The sequence below is a fragment of the Drosophila ficusphila genome, unplaced genomic scaffold (genome assembly GCF_018152265.1).
Source record: "Drosophila ficusphila isolate 14025-0441.05 unplaced genomic scaffold, ASM1815226v1 contig_106, whole genome shotgun sequence".
Classification (NCBI taxonomy): Eukaryota; Metazoa; Arthropoda; class Insecta; order Diptera; family Drosophilidae; genus Drosophila; species Drosophila ficusphila.
Window position 1 is genome coordinate 13676769 of NW_025063993.1, and position 19472 is coordinate 13696240.

Sequence of the window (19472 nt, forward strand, 5' to 3'; positions counted from 1 at the left end):
GTTTTTCCCATCGCATTTTCCCTTTTTTTTTTTCCAATTTTTCGTTTGTTTGGTGTGTGCATGTGAGTGCTTTGAGTTTTACCTTTTTGCAATTTTCAATGTAATTTAACTCGAATCGACTTTCATGGAAAACTAAAAACTATAGAGAAGGTTCTGTTCTTTTGGTTATTGCTGAGCTGTTTACGTGGAAATAGGTGTTGTTGTAGTTTTCTGCGTGGCCTTAAACAGAACAGGTGCAGTGCGTTTCGGGGCTGTAAGGTGGTTGGATTTATACTTTCAAAATTATGATTAAATCATACAATTTTTAACAATAACGCTTACGCAGAAAACTGTGCTACATTAATTTTCACATCAATATTCAACTTAAAAATTTGTTAAAGAATTTTTAAAGAATATTAATCTAAATATTTTATGGTATTAAAAGGACCAAAAATAAGTTAAACAAAAAACTCTGAAGTTTTTTAAAAATACAGAAACAAAACTATGAAAACTTGTGTGTATATTCTCTATGTTCTTTTTACCTAATTTTCTAATTTCATCTCCCAATTTGGTACGTTCGACGTTAAACTTTTGTTTATAAACCCAAATTAATTAAAGTTTAGCAACTAATATAATCCAATGTCCTGGCTAAAACCACCTTTAAGTTGTGACACGCACTGTGTGTGTGTGCGTATCAATTTCCGAGCTGGCGGACCAACTGAAGCTTTTTATTGACTCAATCTTGGCAGCGTAAACTTTCCCACACACACTCACACACTCACACTAAGTCCCCGTGGCACACGCACAGGCTCTGTGTAATTCAATTTAGTTGTGTGCGAGAGCTGGCGTTTGTGTTTCTGTCATGCATATCCAGCATTTACCCGCTTCCACTAGCCACCGGCCACGCCCACTGCACTCCGCCCACCGACCATCGCCCACCGCCCACTTGGCATTGTGCTCAAAGTTAAGCTATATGCACTTGGCTGGCTGGCCAGCAAAAACTTTAACAAAACACAGCAGCAGCAACACCAAAAACAGTGCCACAATCAGCCCAGCAGTCAAAACATTGTTCCACGGAGCCTGGCAAATGGAAGATGAACAGTTTGTTCGCAGAGGTGAGAATACACGCAAAAAAAAAAACCAAAGGTCAAGGATAATATTAAAAATAAAATCCATACATTAAATCAACTAAATATATGTTGGCTTTATAAATTTATAAGAATTCAATTAGTATATTTATGTGTGAAATAGGGAAAAATAAAAATAATGGTATATTGGAAGTAATAAATCATTCTACTTTTAAAACTCATCTGTAAAACTTCCAAAAAAAATTATATTTTTTAGTATACTGAGCCTACAAAAAAAACCAGCTGTTCTAAACCCATAATGTAAAATTTTTAACTATTAAAATAGTTTTTTAAATAAATAGTTTTTTAATAAAGGTTCTTTAAAATGCAATATATTTTTCATCTTTATGAAATTAAGAGTATTCCTTAAGGGGTCCCTAAATTTTCAACCGTGTCGAAACATCGAAAAGCGTAAGAGGGCAGAAAAAAGGCCGAAACCAATATAGGACTGAAAGGCAACCAGGCGACAACACAAATTGCATGTCCGTGTCGCTGTCAGTAACTCAAACTAGAAGCTCGCAGCTGGCAGTTGGCAACTGGCAACTGGCATCTAGCTACTGGCAACTGGCAAGTGGAAAGTGGCAACTGAAACTGTGGCCAAAACTCACGTGAAAGGCCAGCACATTCGAGAGGCTGGCGAAGATGGGCTCGGAGGCGAAGGCCAGCGTGTCCGCACTTTCCTCGACCGTGTGATAGATTTGCAGTATCTGCGGAACAGAAGAACAAAACCCAGAAAGGAAGGAGGTCTTACGGAAAAGTAATTATCGATTGGGGAAACCTGGGAAAACACTCACCCGCGGATGGCGGAAACGCTCCAGTGTCTTCACCGAACTCTTTAGCAACTCCGTTATGGTCTCCTTGCGACGCGGCTTGTGCAGCTTCTCGGCAATTTTTTCTCGAATATGAAAACGGAGCACTCCTGCGAAGCGAAAATGCAATTACGTTGAGAAAAGAGCGGCGGGAATTACATAAGTTTGTTGCACCCTTCAAGCAAATGTTTTTAAAGTGTGCTAAATATTGTTTAAGGATTGGAAAAGTTTTTAAAATTCAACTTTTGAAATATTAAATTTGAACATTTAAAACATTCAAGAAAAAATAAATACTTTTTCTTGGATTTTTAATACATTTAATACATAAATTGTACTAGCATGAATAATTAAAAATATTTTAAATATAAAGATTTGGTTAAGGGTTAAAAAAAAATCTTGTATTCTGTATATATTTTAATGTGTAAATTCAAAACTATTTGTAATTAAGTTTTACAAATAATCCTTATTTTAGTTTAAGAAAAAAATTCAACTGAAGAAATGATATCCATTAAAAGCAGGTGAAACCATCATGTGATACATTCACTAAATGTTCAGAAGTTCCCTTTCCTATTTCCACCTTTAAGAGTGATATTCCCCCAGGTTAAGCCCAAAGCCCTTTTGGAGTGGCCCACTCACCTTGTTGTCGCTCTTGCGGTAGGCATCGTGGATGCGCCACACCAATTCTGGGCCGGCACAGGCCACCGGCTTGCCGATTTCAAAGTACTGCGTAATGGGATTGCCATCGGCGACGCTCTGCGTGGTTGTGGAGGCGGCCACGTTGGTGCTGCTCTTGAATTTGGCAAACATTGTGCCGGCGGGCATACCATCGATTAGCTTTGAGAAGACATTCGAGAAGCTGCCCTGCCTCTTGGGTCCCGGCTGAACTGGAGCAGTGCCCCCAATGGATGGCGCCGATCCACTTCCGCCCGTTGGCTCACCGAGTGTTGAACCGGAAACTGCACCTGTCACTCCACTAACTGATGCTCCTGCTCCTGATGCTCCTGCTGCTCCACCCGCTGATGATTGAGATGATGATGATGCTGCGCTGATGGACAGACGTCCGCGATTTGTTGCCGCCCCGCCGACTCCCTGGCCATTAAAGTTGGCGTGCTGGCGACTGGCAATCACTGACACCGGCGGATCATAGCCACTGAATCCATTCGAGCCACTGATATTGCGTATAACCGGTGATGTGGGTCCTCCGGCCAAGCCACCTACGCCACCCACGGATATTTTACGCTGCGGCAAGTTAATATCGAGCACTGTGCTGGCGCTTCGCTGTCGTACCGCTGACACGCCTCCCGCACCTGCCACGCCCACCGAAGCTGCACCCGCCACACCGCCGACACCGCCAACCACGCCTCCAACGACGAACTGCTGCTGCTGTTGGCCACTTCTGGCCGGTGAACCCGTTGCCACCACTGCCGCTGCCACCGCACCCGCTCCCGATCCAGATATTAATCCAGATCCTGATCCGACACCTGATCCCACTCCCGAACCGGCAGCTCCTGGTCCGCCCGGCGGCGTTATTCCCACAGCGCTGCCACTGCGACCGCGTTGCACCTCCTCGACACTATCCAAACGTGAGAAAATTCTGGCCGCCGTTGTTGCCGTCTTTGATGTCGAAATTGGGCCAGGAGTGCTCCTTCCTTTTCAGTGCTCCTTGTGTAAGCTTGTTACCCTGTTAGCTTGCCTGCAACGGAAGGGAGTGAGAGAGTTGAGGGAGGTGCGAAATAAATTTTAAATTTCATCTTAATTGCGGCCACTTGACATCCCTCATACGCCCCGTTGGCCAGGCGACCATTTATTGCCCCCCACTCCAGCTGCACTGGCAATTAATGCGCTTATTGCCTGGCTCGGCTGGCTTGCTGGCTTTTGTGTGCTCAATTTATGCACCCATTAACCCCCGGCAAAAGAAAGAAGGGAGAATTTAAATTTGCCAGCAAGTCAAGGTGGGTTAATTCTATTCACCAGGGAGCCGCATTGGATTACACGCAATTTATTTCCACCAGCCAATTGTAGCGAAAGTTTTGTGAAAGCCCAGCATCTCTAATTAGCAGTGGTAATGGTTGCCATATTTATAGGCATTACTCAGTCGCAAATTAAGTGCATTTGTATGTTTCGTAAAGTTTGAGCAAACACAAAAAAAACATAACCATTAATAAACAAGATTCGCATTAAATTTAAACGCAATAACAAATTTGTTATTTATATTTCAGCTTCACTCTTCCGTAAATGTTTACTTTAATTAAATAATTATTGTTCAATGTTGCGGTTTTTTTTTACTTTATGCATATGCATTGTGTTTGCATTGTAAAAATTGTTTACTTTTTTTTGAGCTACCAATGTTATTTTCTGATGAGAGTTTTTTCTGACGACAGTTCGTGACATTTACTGAATTATCTCAACCATAAGCTGGCCATAATCGGATTGATTGGTATCGTGGGAAAGAAACACTCTGCCTACCGATAGTTACATATATTTATTTTTCAAGCCAGGTATTAAATATCTAAAGTGTTAGCTGGATAATATTTTTAATACAATTTTTTTTCAAAAATAATTAATATTTTCTTTTCCAAAAATCAACTAATATAGAGCATTTAAGCTTCGTTATTATGATTTTCGCCTCAGTTAAATTACAGTTTCCACTTCCTTGGCATTCGTTTGACCTCCTCACACAAAACTGCACAATTAAAAAGTTAAATGAGTTTGGCCCCGACCTTTCATTGTGGATGAATACGTAAAAGCGCGTGTGATTGCTGGCGACAACTTTTTTGTGAATTCATGGAAATGCGCTTACGGCACAAACACTTTATTAATTGCTGGAAAAATAGCGACGCTCGCATAGAACATTTTTGCATGACTATTTGGCAATTGCCCAAATGGAAGCCTAATGCAATTTGTCTCGACAAACATGTGTCAAAGTGTCTGGCACATTTCCCGCACACTGACTGCACTCTCACTGTGCCACCGACGACTTTTCCGGCTTTTCCTTTCCAACAAGCAACCAACCAACCTTTCCCCCCGGGGCCTGTCTGCTCTTTGGTGTATATTCTTCACCCGACTGAATTATTCAATGCAAGTAAACATTTTGGCAAGATGCTCGCCCGGCAGCTCAGTGGGGAAGCCAACAAATTGACTTGAGGCATCTTACTCGGGGCCAAGAGGAATTACGAAGCCAACGAGGCTACATAAATTTCCAGCCAACGTAAAACTATTTAGTGGAAAACCTTCACTCGTCCAGGCCATTGCAGTGTTGCGTAAAATTTTTTCGTTAAATAAATTGTGTTGATTGTAAATAAATAAAGTATGAGAGCCCCGTAGATCGACCGCATTGTGTGCTTAACGGTGGCTATATAGACTATACACCACTGAGAACAAAGTATCCAACAAAAACAGTTGGACAGACAGACGGACAAACGGACAGACGGACAAACGGACAGATGGACAAACGGACAAACGGACAGAGGGACATACGGACAAACGAAGGACTAACGACACCGGACACGAACTGATGACTGCTGACAGAATACGGCGGACTCAGAATGAAGGACTCAGGATTCAGGACACAGGACGAAGTCCGGCGGAAGACGATTGGCGGCCGTTTGAGTGGGGGCAACTTTCTAGGTCAGCGTTTTGCAATTGAGGGCAAACAAGCTTAAATATTTAAGACGGTTAAGCGTGGCGAATGAATGCGGTTTGCTTTTACGGCATTCTATTTGCAATCTACGGACCTTTAGAATTTGCTAGTGGGCTAAGTCTACTTACGAGAAATTCTAAAGCAAGTGTATTTCAAAAACCATTATTTCAGGAGGTATTCCTATTTTATTTTACCTTATGTGCTTATTTTTATTTTTGCAAAGCAATATTTGTTGAAAGCAATACTCATAACACTTTTTAGCTGGGAAAATGGATTTAACATACTTTATACTAAAATTATTTATGTATGAATACTAAATTACAAATTTAATTAAATTTAAACAAATGAATTAAGCAAAAAAATGAACTTTAATTGAAATAGACTGTATTTGTTTTGCATTTAATTATGGTTTTGTAAAATTCCACCATGCGTTAAATCAAAAACAAAATCAAGTTAATTAAAACCTCACGGGCAGGTCATAAATCAAATCATATGCCAGCTTTGTGTAAGCATTATGAATAAAATTCATTAAATATGTTTTATAAATTATGCAGGCTCTAACGAGTGGGAATCGCGTTAAAGCCAATAAATTTCCATAATCATTCATTCTTCGCGTGGCCGCTTTAATCAGAGCTAAACGTGGCTATTTAATGGGAGTAATAATGGCGGCGATATCTTATCCATTGATCAGCCATCGGGTTTCTAATAAATGTCATTTGGATTTGAATTTTCTAAATGCAGAGAGGAGGGATTTTGGTGGTTCGATTGGGGCATTGAAAATCCGTTAATGCGAACCGCTCGTGTTCTGGACACGTGGACTCTCGCCGGTTTTATTGATTTCGTCTTGGGCACGAACCCCGACTAAAGCAGCCAAAATTAAATGATAAAAGCGTAGTGCAAACACAAAAGCCCCCGAAACTCCGGGAATTATTTTTGGACCGCCAGAGAAAAGCAAAAGAGAGAGATTTTCCTGTGTTAAATTTGACAATTTCAGACACATAGAGGCATACGCAATGAGACTGTGTGTGTGTGTGTCTGTGTTTGTGTGTGCGTGTGTATTTAATGTTCCGCCCAACGAGCAATGTGAGTTAAATATTTTTAGCCGAAAGTCAGACGAAGATGGGCAACAAGCGGCCAACAAAGGAGGCAGTAAAAACAACAACATGTTGCTAACTCAAGCGCTGATTGAAGACAAACAGACAAACACACAAGCACAACACCAACACAAGCACATCACGCACAGTGGCCAAAACAAACGATGGCAGACGCACGCACACAGATGTCTCAATTAGACAACAACGGCAAAAAAAAAATGGGAGCAGATATGATGGTCCTTTGGCCGCACCAACACACAGACAGCAGCTCACGCACACCAGGACACACCAGGACACAACAACTGTGTGTCAGTTAAGGCAATGCGGACCATCTTTTGTTTGCTCTTGCCTCATTTATTGTTCGCCTGCCGAGCGGAACAAAAGCCATGCCGCGAAACGGAATGCTTTCCAGACTCAAGGGTATTCTTTAAAGCCTTAAATAGAAATTTTTACTCTTTTGTTTAATAACATAATACTTTTTATTGAAATATATTCAGGAAAATGAGCAAGATGACTTCACATATTCAAAGCAAACAAAATTGTGGTAATTTATTTAAATAAAATAAAACAAATTGTGAAAAATAGAATGGAATGTGTTTGTGCTATATTATTAGATGTTGATTTATTTATCCAATTATTTATATAAATATAATTAACTATCTAAATAATACTTATACAACTTTAAAATGAATAAAAATATGTTACACCACTTTGTATTTTTTGTTAATTTTTATTCCCAAAAATTCCTTTTTTTATTTTATAGTTTTAAATGTGATAAAATCTCTTTAATTTTTCTCCAGAGAACAGCTGCTGAGCAGGAGCAGTGGCTCCCCGGGTGCAAGTCATCTCCATTCACTCAAATTCTTGCCGGGAGCGGAGGGAGGAATATTCATCGCATACTTTCCAGCAATTCGCATTTATTCGCTAGAATTTCTTGCCGACTAACGACAACTGCTGCGGTTGCACCTGCTGCAATGCTAATTACCCTCCTCCGACGGACTGAAGGATCTCCTTCTGGTTGGGCAATAATCCAGGACCATTAGCAAGGGTTCATTCCCCGTTGGAAACCAAGGAACCAGCAGAGAGACAGTTCAATACACAGGGACATGGCTCATCCCCTCCGCCATCCGCCAGTCACCATCCTCCGTTCGCATTTCGCCCTCGGCCAGAGTGCGCACATTTGCATATTACGTATACGGCACGTGAACGTGCCCTGGGAGCAGAGCTGTCACCGAGGCATTAAGGCTGCTTAATTAAATCTTTTGCGTAATTTGTTTAGCTATCCTCCGATGGTATCCACTCGAAAATTGAATGCCATCGAGTGTGGCAAACAAAAGCGTCTTAAGACATCGGTTAAGTGCGACTGACGAGCGTTCATAATTAAATTGTTGCTAAATGCTAAATGCAACGCCAGCAGTAGAGACACAATCATGGCATAATTATTATATATTTTGTGGCCCACCAAGGACTCTAAACTGTTTGCACCGACCGAAACGAAGTTAAGCGCCACAAGGAAACCCAATTAAAGGGCCGAAAAGAAACTAACCAATTCGGAAGAATGGGCAATTAGTTTTCGGGGCAAGAGTGGCTCCTTGGGTGTTTTTGTTATTCTTATGCGTGCGTGAGCACAATATGTTGCCATGTTTGGCTGGGCGGATTAATTGCCAGGCCAATATGCGTCAAAGTCAGGCCTCGATGCCCCCGTGCGTTAATATGTTTGCTTTGGGCCAACTCAGAGCGCATCCCCGGCTGAGTAATCAGTTTTCAATAAAGCCGCTCCGTTCGGGTATTTAACGGCTTAGCACAGAGCAACACTCGTGTTTACAAGCACTCAGTGGGAAAAGGATACGCTGGGAAAATCCAATTTGATTGCTTATTAGTGCTCACGCAACATGAATTTTAATGTGTCTGCGCATCTGCCGGAACTCATATTTATTCGATTTTAATTCGATATCAATGTAGCAGGCTTGAATTACACTTTTAATGAATAGAATAAAGCTACTGTAAGTTGAAAAATCATTATATTAAATTTACTTTCAAATTGTGAGGCTAAAGTTTTATCAAAAGTTTTGTTTTACTTCGATAACATAAAAATAAATACATCTAGAAAAAAATATAAAGCTCGTTTATTATTTCGCTTGTTTTCATATCAATATTTCCGGTTTTAACTAAAACATTAACGAGTGAAGCTTGTGCAGCTAAAAAGAGTAAATAATTTATTTCCCACAAAATGTAATAATTTATTTTATTTCCAAACTGGTTAACATGGCTTAAATTTCAGCACAAATTGTTAAATTTCTTAACTACCTTTCTTTTTGGTTTATCCCAAGGAGGAATTACAACTTTTCCTTTTCCAAGAAAACTCTAATAAGAATCGACCACACTTTGCAATTTCCGCAAAACAAACCTGCCACAAAGAAAAAAAAAATACTATAAAACCAAAACCATTTTGTAAAGTTTAGGTGAGTGTCTCTGGAGCTTCAAGTGCCACACACAATTTCGAGATCTAATTTTTCCCTGGAAGCCACAGTGACAAGGCATCCTAATTAATTTTGTGCGAACAGCAGAGTAAATGGCAAATATTTGCGAAAATTTCAATGCAAAATGATGAATTTCAGTTTGTCAAGCGACAATGAATTGCAAATTGCCGTAGTGTCAAATGTGGAAAATACATTTTTGCAATCGAATTTCGAGGGCGTTCGGAGAGCGTATGTGCCAAAAACTAATCGTGCTGAATTGTTGCGCAAAAATGTGTTATTTACTCAACAAAAGAGCAAACATAAATACAGGGTGTGACTTGGCATTTTGCCGCAAGACTTGTAGCTTTAACATGACTCACAGAAAAAAATTCTTTATTTCAAATAAAATATCAACAACATAAAACCGTAATTAAAAAAAAAAATATTAATCCTTAACAGTATGAAACACATAACAAAAAATAATAAATTAATTAAAACACAACAAAATCATTTATTTTTTTTTTATCAATTCTTTGTTTATTTAGGGTTGCAATAAATATGGAACTGCCAAATCTTTTTTACATTTTATTTGTTTTAAATCCTTGCAAGACAAGGATTTTTTTTGTAAATTGATACTTTTGCAGGGCAAACCTGTCTTGTTTGCCACTTAAAACTATATAAAATTACGTTTGTGAGAGGCAAAATTCTGATAAAAACAACAAGCCTGCGAAAAATGTTGCTGTCCCAGTTTTTACTTTCAGCACTCAATTATGTGCATAAATGCAGCAAAAACATCCACACAAAACATACACTCAGCGCAGAAAGTTTCTTCCCCCTCAGTTGACTTAATGCTTAATGGCATTTAGGGGGCACGGTGGAAATTGTTTTAAATTGCAAAGCCAGAACTCGGAGGAGGTCCTTGTAGCTGTCGCTGATGTTGAGTTATTGTCCTTTGTTGGCGGGCAAAAGACATAACAAATTATGTCATTACACGGTTTTCTTTTTATTTTTCATAAATTCACTTCCCTTCTCTAATTTAAGTTGCCTGCACTTATTTAAAATCACTTAAATTGGCAACTGCTCAAGTTTTCCGCTTTCCCTCTCCACGCAGCTTTCTCCTCTACTTATAACTTTTGATTTGCGTTCCAGGCAAAATTATAAGCCAGAAATTTGCATAAGTTTGAAGTGAAATTTTGTGCAAAGCGAAAAGAAAAACCAACTATAACCGACCAGTACTCAAGTGGCTAAAGTGCTGCAAAATATTGCACTGGGATGGAAAATAGCTGCGGGGGTGTCTGCTATTGAAGCAAAATTTTTAACAAATTGTTTTCCTATCGGAAAATGTATTGAACTGCATAATAAAGGACCAGATTCCGCGATGACCCAAATATACTTAAGCGGAGCCTCAATAAAAGTTCATTCATAACTAGCTTCATCAACATTTCATACTGCCTATAAAACTGGTTTTTAACTAGAAATATATATTTTATTTGAATATCAGAGGTCAAAAAGCTTAAGGTATTATTCTCGTTAAAAGCCAATTCAGTTTCATTGAGTTGAATTTTCCTTTCAGCAGAATTCTATTGTTACTCTTCTCTGACGATATTTATTTCTATTCAGCATTTTTATTGGAAATTTCTATTTATAAGAAAAGCTGCTTTCTTGAAGTCCATAAAATAACAATAATTTTCGCAGAATACAAATCACAAATAAGTAATGCTACACCTATAAAATTATGTCCAATTAGTTGGTTATTGAGTTTCATTAAAACCAAATCACACTCTGCACACAGAAGGTCAATTAATTCGCCCTTCACACGTTATCAAATTTTCACATCAAACATATGTCTGCGAACGCATTAAATTCACTCGAAATTACTCAAATAATCTGAATTTAATTAGTTGCGAATATTTTTATGAGCACTTCCCTTGCGAAAGAATCACAATATCCACACATTCCCGGGAGTACTTTTTAATTAGTTACGTTTATGGCTGTGACTTTAATGCATTTTGGCAGCGAAAATCAAAGGACAAAGTCATATGCGGCAAGGGAAAGTTGAAACGTTTTGAATGTGGTTTTCAGGGATTTTCAGATGTTTCCCCCCGAATGCGAGATATTCACTCACCTGAAATGACCTGGTATGCCGCACGGTTCACAATGCAAAACCAAGACCGCCGAGCTGTGGCAAATAAAAAATACATTTTCACTTTTATGACTGCCATATAAAGACGGGGATTTTAAAATACTTTTTCTTTTTAAAGTTAAAACCGGTTTGGAAACTGCTTCATATATGGAACAAATTTAATCTTGTAGTAGTTTTCCTTTCTTGGCAGTAAAATATAAAAGAGAATATTAAACACCATGAGCGCAGAGTAAATTAAATTTTTACGAATTTATGAGCTGACTTTATTTAAAAGCAGAAGTGTTCTTTGGCTGTGTTTTCAATAGTGACACTTTAATTTTGTGGTTAAGCATTAAATATATTTTTAAAAAATCAGGTTACGTTTTAAAATATATCTTTGTCAATATGTTGCAAATTTATAATTTTTTCAGAAAATGTACGATACCATTTACATTTAAAAAATACATTTGCTTGTGTTGAAAATTAACACAATATACATTTTTTATATAATATTTTTTTTTTTATATTTTCATAGATGAGAAATATATAATCATTTCTAAAAAAGAACATATATTTTTGTATAACCATTATGCCATTAAAGTTTATGATTGTTTTTTCACAGCTACTTGGTCTTTAAAGTTTGACTCTGGGTGTAAAAAGACTTTTGTAAAGAAAAATAATATGTTTCAGCGAATGTGGCATGACATTTAAAAAGATACAGACTATAAATTTTGTATAACCACAGAACAACCACTTGCTTAAATCAACTCGAAAAATGCAAGGAAAAACTTGTGAAATCAATTCAGCGTTTTCAGCACTTAATAATCGCGCTACGGAAAATAACGCGGCACATTTAACGATTAACGGCTAACGCGATGCTGAAAGCGAGTAAACCGTTGGGTAAGAAGAAAAAAAACGCCAGCGCCGACGACACTTTCACATTAATTAAACGCGTTTGTATGCAGTACACACACACACACCAACACGAAGCACAGGTGTGTACAGCATGTGAGTGCTTTACCTGAGACACTGTGTGCTGCGAGTGTGTATGTGAGCTGACCGTTGCGTATCCGCACCGTTGGCTCTTCGAATCTCACAAGGACCTTTAAGTAACACTGCCGCACGTTCGCACGCCGTAAAGTCCCCAAACAGACTGAACCAGCGACTTCGCCGGAAAGTCGAATGCTCCGTGCCGCGAAGCAACAGCTCGAAAATGTCCCAATCAAGCCAAGGAAAATGGTCCAAACTGTTGCGCAAAGTGCGGGGAAATGGTCCCTGATTTCGTACTAAAAAGGATTTGGTTATTGCGCAGGCGCATAGCAGGGGAAAACTGGGTGAACTAAACAGCTGGGAAGCAACAGTTTGTTTGAGAGGGGGCCAAGTGGGTGAAGGACGGGCCGCCGGTTTTTCAGAAGTGGGTCTCTCAGTCAATGTCACACTCGTTGGAGATTTTCGGTATGTAAATGGGGTGTGCTTGGGTTGTTGCGAGCTTCTTTTTCTTGGCAGCTGATTTTCGACTTTTACGCTTGTTGCGCTCCCTCCTAAAAACAAAAAAAGACGGGTAATTACTCGGTAGGAATTTTGGGACCGAGTCTATTGCAATTAGTATGCCGAACGAGAACATTGACGCCTTTTCTCTTTTTATTTGTTTGGCTATTAAACATTAAACGGGCAACCCGATGCCACCTGGCCAGACAGACAACGTCGCGCACGTGACGCACAGTCCAGTGTATTTAATTAGTTGGCCATTTTTATGCCGCACATAACCCGCGACGCACCCTTGGCCATGGGATATATAATATAATCGAGCCACCGCCGATATCCTGCGTCCTGTGTCGCCAAAGTTTGCTCTCATTGTTTGCCATTCGCCGTGAGCGGCATTAGTCAGCCCTGATTACTGTCTGCCCTTTGATTTCGACCACAAAGCGGCGGCTATAAATACGCGATCAATGGGTCAGCTGGAAATCGATACCTCTGAATGGCATTCTATTTTCATCTTTCCCACTTTTTTCTATCTCTCAAGCCAAGGCAATAAAACCTTTTCAAAGCGAAGGGCATTTTATTCGTTGTATTTATAATTAGTTTGTAACGTTTTTGCTTTGGTAAAAATTCAAAAACAAATGTAAAATTTATTAGCAAACAAGCCAGCTAAAATAAATTCTGGTTTTCCTTACTCTCAACTCAAATGTATTTAGCTAAAATATATATGATATACAAATATTCTAATAGAATAAATAATTTATTAATTGATATTTCCAGTAGAATTTTATACAGTCACAAATACACCTTATAGTAATTAGTATCTCGTTTACTTAATTTCGATTCAATTATGTTTATTTCTATTTGAGCTCGAAGCTTTTTGACCTTCAAATTATGATTTTATAACGAATCGTTAACTTGAACAACCTTGTTGCAGCTCGGCATTATCGAAACAAACAACTCAGAAGAGGGCTATTAATAAATATTTGTTCAATTATCGGAGTACTTGGAAATGAACTAAAACGAATGACAAGGTTAAGCGGGGAGGTCGTCAAAAAGGGCAGACGAGTGGGGAAAATCACTTTCTCTTGGGATATATCTCTCCATCTGGCGATATCCTTGCTGCAGTTTATTCCGCTTCTTTATAAATAAAGCAGGCAAGAATGCAGGATAAAATGTGAGCTTCGGGCGGAAAATGTTTGGGGTGGAAAATGGTGATGGGGTGGCAGCCATTCAGGCTGCAGTACACACGTTTTCCCATTCTCGTCTGTTTGCCTTCTATGTTTTTCCTAGTCTGTTTGCTTTGCACCACACTCACACACACACACGCACACACATACAATCGGCAAGAGAAACATTTGTTTATTCAGCGCGCCGATCCAAAGAATCTGCCACATGTACAAGCGAAAAAAAGGAATTTATATCCCGGTGAAGCCCAGTTTCCAATTGCAAATGGCGCTGGCTAATGGCCTGCATCGATATACGAATACAATTTACCAGATGAAATCGACATCAAAAATAAACCCTTACCTTTCATTGTCAGAAAATATTTGCGAGGCGGTTCAGTTTTAATTTTGCGGCTTCCCCTTTGCATAGACGTGAATATTTTATGGCTGCCCACATGCACAAATATTAAAAATAAGTAAAATACGGAAATCAAAACTGAAAGCTCCTGTCGACAACCGCAGGGCAAAACGAACAACAATTCATATCCGGTTCCGATTTGCCCACAAAAACTAGTCGAGCCTGAAATATTTCAATAATATTTTGTCTCCTTTTGCCAGTTTGACCTGTCGCTATGCTAAAAACTGTAATTTTCATACTTGTAGTTGGTAAAATTCATGACGATATGATAGACAGTATTTTTACAAAACTAAAAGTTGTTTGACAGTTAAAAGTAGTTCAAATAGCTGAACAACTGCCATGTTTATTTTCAGTCTGTTATTGATAACTCTATGTAAAAAGTTAATTGCTGATAAGAGAAACTTTTAAGATGAAAATACTATCAAATAGTTTTAAAATAACCGCTTTTTCATATACACATTTTGATTAAAAACCTCACATAATCTGGTCAACACAACTACTAATTTCAATCAGTTGCTTAAGCTAGAAAATATTATTCTTAATTTTAAACAGCAACAGTTTACTCATTATATATTTAATGGACTTTGTCGTCAAAATCATAGAAAGCTGGTATAAGCCATTATTTATCCAATAAATATACTGCACTGCCACCGAGCCAAATTATGTTTGTCAAATTGCTGGCCTGGCTTTAATATAAAGTAAACAGCATTAGCCAGTCCTAGCCCGAGGCACATAGCTTTGTTGGTTAAACAATTTGAAAATTTTAGTTAATTTCTCTGCTCGTACAGAGGCCTAATTGACCGAACGTCGGTCGCACATTTGTGGGGACAGACAATTAGGTTTCGGCCATGGTTTCCAACGACAACGGGCGACCACAGAAGCCAACTATGACTATGGCCTAATAACAATCAGCAAGGATAGCTAGCTGGCAGCCAAACTGGCTGGCTGGTTGGCTGGCTGGCTGTCTGGTTGGCTGGCTGGCTGCCTGACTTGCTGGCTGTGGGGAAGGAACAACGCTTTAGACCGGCCTACACGAACCCGGCTAATACAAACATGAAAGTTAATTAAACCGAAAGTAGACTGACGTGAATTTATATGGTCTAATAATATGCCTTTTGGCCGAAGGGGAAAAACCAACAGCATCATCCCCTTTGGTGGCTTTACGCTTCGCTTAATAGCAAACAATAATTAAAAGTGACAAGTAAATTAGTTTCCTGCCGTCAACTGATTGCGAAAAGAATGCGTGGGAAGTCGTTGGCTAATTTTTTATTAGCCGCAACGATACGCCGGAACCGATATGGCTAAGACTTTCCCCGCCGCCTTTTCGGGCGGAACTTCGCACCTGGCTCGAGCTTCTCAGCTATTGCCTTTCTGGATGTTTTATTCATGCGACTATTAACTGATTTTATCACGCTACAAATATGCACTACAGGGCGTATGCATAATAAATTCCAAACACCGTTCCGGGCATTGTTTCTCTTGTTTGTGTTGTTTCTGTTCTTTTTTTTTTTTTTTTTTTTTACTGTTTTTACTGCAACAGCAGCTGCTGGCTCGCAGGACGAATCTGTGCCCCGTTTGCGGCAATCTTCGGCGCATTTTTATATGCCACCGCCGTTTTATGACCTTGTTTATCCTTGTCACATGGCCCAAAGTCTTTAAAAACCGAGCACAACTTTGATGAACTCGTAAAAAAGAATAAAGAATAAGTGGAAATGAATTAGTGTCGTGGGTAGAACAGTAGTTACCCAGCAATTGCTGGATTTAAATCAAAGAGCAGTTCAAACGTAAAGAACCAATAAAGGGGATATAAAGAAAATATTAAAAATATATTTTCGTTTTAAAGGCTAACATTTGGGTAAAGATTTCCATATAATTTTGGTTCTCATGAAATAATCCTTTTTTTACTTTTTGGCTTATTTAATTACAAAATCAATCATTTAAACATTTAATAAAAAGCTAAGTCAAATTTTAACTATGCAATTGTAAATTCTTCGGCAACAGCAATTTGACAGTTTTAAATAAATACTTATTTTAAGTTCCTTAAAAAATCACAGAAAAAAAACTCTGACGAAAATAGGCGTGTTAACGCCCTCCGACCAACAGAAATCTGTTTTTGATGGCTCTTCCTGAATGAGTGAAAAAATTCAAAAATGGTTGTCAAAAAAGCGTCACAGAGAAATTAATGATGACTTTTATACGCGAGTAATTCATGGCATTTTTTTATAATAAACCCACACCCGCACACACATGGGATACCTTTAATTTGATTTCTAAGAAAAGGAAAATGCGGAAAATGTACATATTTATGAACGCATGAAGGAAAAACTCTCAAAAGGGACAGAAGCGAATATCAGGAAAAGAGGAACAGGGAAAATACCCAAATTATGTGTGGGTATCCCTGTGACTTGGCGACTTTTTAAAAAGCTTTTTTATGCTCGTTTGCATACACTCAGATTTTGATAGCATTCAAAGTCAGTTTAACAGTCGTCATGCGATTTATAACGCATAATAAGACAATCAGACGGGCCAAATGCGCCCACGCAAATAAATACTATACATATAATTTTGCGGTTTCAGGTTTTCTAAGGCGATAAAGCAAATTGACAATTTCCCCGCCGGACGACCGCTCTTAGATTTTCCAGCCAGCTTGTCAGCTTTTTACGGCGGTCAGCAAAGTTGTCAAAGTATTTGCGGCACAAAAGTTTTTCCTTCGTCTATATCTTTAAACTAAAAACCAAACTAAACACGGTCCTCGAATTCTCGAGAAAAGCAACGGATTCCTTTGGGAGGGGGAAACAGGTGGAGTGCAACACCTGGATCGGTGATAAAATCCTTTCCAGCTGTGATTCCCAGTTGTCTTATAAGGCCAAAGGTTGTTTTGCAAAGGTTAGTTAGACTGACTGTGATTAAAGAAAGCCGGCACTTTAATACTAGTTTAAAATACTAGTTAAATTTTTAATAAAATGCATCCGTTCTTATGATTTAAATATTTATTATGAATCTTTTCTCAGAAATATCTAGTGCAGCTGTGATTTGCAATCATCTTTTCTAGGAAAAATGCTGCTTTGCAGTTTGTAAGATTGACTGCGATTTAGAAAAGCAAGCACGCTTCGCTGGCATAAAAAATACGTTTCAATTATTTACTAGAAATCATATCTTCCTATTTAAAGCTCCATTTCAGATAGCTTCAATTTCATAAACTCATAGCACCTTACCCGTGTAAATTTATCGGTAATGAATATTTATAAATCTGTTAAAAATTTTGCCCTACATCTTGTCCCAATTATAATCCGACAATTAAATTTACCTTAATCCAAAGGGGATTTGCGAAAGTCTGTAGATTGATCCAAGCCCAGCTCCAATCAAGGACAATCAATAAACATAAGCCCACTTAACCTGATTAAATTAACAACTTTTGTTTTGGGCGGACGAACTTGAAAAGGATTGAAAGGGACCCTTTTCCAAGTCCCTGAAAATCGGCGCCCTTGTGGCGAGTGCAATCAATTGCAAATTGAAAATTCAATTTTCATTAATCGGCTTAAGCTAACCTTATGGCATACCTCACCAGTTTCAGAATTTAACTTTTTCCGCTGCCACGGTCTCATGAAAATATGTACGAGTTCGTGTGTGGCTGAGTCGAAACTTTTGGTTGCCATGACGAGGTTTCTGTGGTTGTCGTTGCTGCAGCTGCAAATATGTTCAGCTCTGCGGAGCCAGCATGCCAAACCAAACACCAGCATATTCTATTGAGTTTTCGGTTGTTTTTCCTGCCTCCGCCCCACTTTCCACCCCTTTTGGCCTTGTCTGCGAAATACATGGCTTATAGAGACTAGACTTAGGAGGCAGCCACAAGCAATTGCGTTGGGGTGCAGTAGGAATTTCAGTGTTGACGTCTGTTCTAAGAATCTTTAATTATGAACCGCTGCAATGTATACAACTTAGCAAAGAAGTGTTTAAAAAAATAGTTTTAAGCGCAAAAAGCTGATTAAAACAAGAGCAGAGATATGAAAAATTTGAAACTTTTGTAATTATAAGCTTTAAGTTCTGTTCCCCAAATACTTTTTCATTTTCTAAAAAGCGGCTAACTAAATTTTGATTAGTTTGCTTGTTATAAGTAACATAAAGCATTCTTTCCATTATTTTCACATTATTTCAAAGAAAAAACATTTGATTAAAAGAAATGTAACGTAAAAAGTAATTTGCGGCTTTTTTTAACAATACTCATAAAGGTTTTTAGCTTTTTGATTACCTACATCATTTGTCCAAAATAATTAGAAAATGCTTTGTTAAAGAGTATCTTATCCAAAGCAATGAAATATAAAATTTAACAAAGGAAGAATGGCTACAGAATTCAGTTAAACAGCAAAGCAGAAATTCAATTTAATTTGAGATGCCTTGAAATTCGTCTGGAGACCTTCAATATCTTAGGTAGTCTGAACTTTTAATTAGTTCACTGGCTGAACAACAGACCGGAAATTAAGCCAGTGAACATTTTGTGGGTGTGGATGTGTGGATGTGGATGTGATGGGTGGAAAAGCATGTTTTTCCAGGCTTTCCACACACTTACAACCAGCCACTTACGGATGTGCTAACCCGCCCACCGATGTCCTTTTCATGCAGGAAACACTTTAATAAAGGACTCGGTGACCGGAGCGGTGGGAGCAAATGCCTAGCACCAGGACCTCGACCTCGTCTCAAAAAGGACCACTCTTCATTTGGATGAGTGCATGTGGGCGTGGCCCCAAAGGGGGCGGCATGCATACAAGCCCTTCAACCCCCCAACATCAGCAACAACGTTGAACCGACCATTAATTAGCCTTTGTTTTAAAGCACGGCACAAATTGAAATGCATTTTTCACGTCACATTTCCCCCGCTTTTCCTCGGGGCCCAAATGGATGTTTATCCGCTGCAAAATGCATAAAAGCGTGCGGAGTGCATGCAAATGCAGTTGCATCCAGAATCCAGAACGCAGAATGCAGAATGCACTTGTAACTGCGGCAAACAAGCGGGTAATTCGATTCGCTCGACATCGCAATGCCGTGTAATGCGATACGCGTTTTTTGCCCCATCACGGCAATTGCAAGCAGGTTCGGCTTACGAGATTAAGGCCAAAACCGTGTACAAAAAATGTGTAAGAAAAACCAGTGAAAAAATGTGTTAAAACACAATCAATCTTCG

The 19472-nt window shown here is 38.9% G+C and overlaps 3 protein-coding genes across 3 annotated transcripts in view; 1 reads left to right on the top strand and 2 right to left on the bottom strand.

Moving 5' to 3' along the window:
• LOC108087554 (SCY1-like protein 2) overlaps positions 1-3536 on the bottom strand; it is a 24288-nt gene extending 20752 nt beyond the window's left edge. The window contains 4 exon segments of the mRNA XM_017184979.2: positions 1715-1813; positions 1901-1995; positions 1998-2025; positions 2552-3536. Of these exon segments, the coding sequence (XP_017040468.2) occupies positions 1715-1813; positions 1901-1995; positions 1998-2025; positions 2552-2737 (408 nt within the window). The 5' untranslated portion in view covers positions 2738-3536.
• Positions 2817-3586, top strand: LOC122320726 (ESX-1 secretion-associated protein EspK-like). Its single transcript, XM_043208952.1, has 3 exons — positions 2817-2879; positions 3063-3498; positions 3573-3586. The coding sequence occupies exons 1-3, from the start codon at positions 2817-2819 to the stop codon at positions 3584-3586; spliced, it is 513 nt and encodes a 170-aa protein (XP_043064887.1).
• On the bottom strand, positions 3467-14246 carry LOC108087408. Its single transcript, XM_043208954.1, has 4 exons — positions 14240-14246; positions 12252-12476; positions 11234-11287; positions 3467-3608 (listed from the first exon to the last, which is right to left on the bottom strand). The coding sequence occupies exons 1-4, from the start codon at positions 14244-14246 to the stop codon at positions 3592-3594; spliced, it is 303 nt and encodes a 100-aa protein (XP_043064889.1). The 3' UTR covers positions 3467-3591.
• Between the last annotated feature and the right edge of the window lie 5226 nt (positions 14247-19472).

What these genes read in the sequence shown, in the direction of transcription:
- LOC122320726 (XM_043208952.1), top strand. Translation starts at nt 2,817, where the DNA reads ATGGATGGCGCCGATCCACTTCCGCCCGTTGGCTCACCGAGTGTTGAA. An exon ending in TTGAACCGGAAACTGCACCT is followed by an intron (nt 2,880 to 3,062) that starts GTCACTCCACTA and finishes GGCGGATCATAG; the next exon opens with CCACTGAATCCATTCGAGCC.
- LOC108087408 (XM_043208954.1), bottom strand. An exon ending in CGCAGCACACAGTGTCTCAG is followed by an intron (nt 11,288 to 12,251) that starts GTAAAGCACTCA and finishes TATTTGCCACAG; the next exon opens with CTCGGCGGTCTTGGTTTTGC.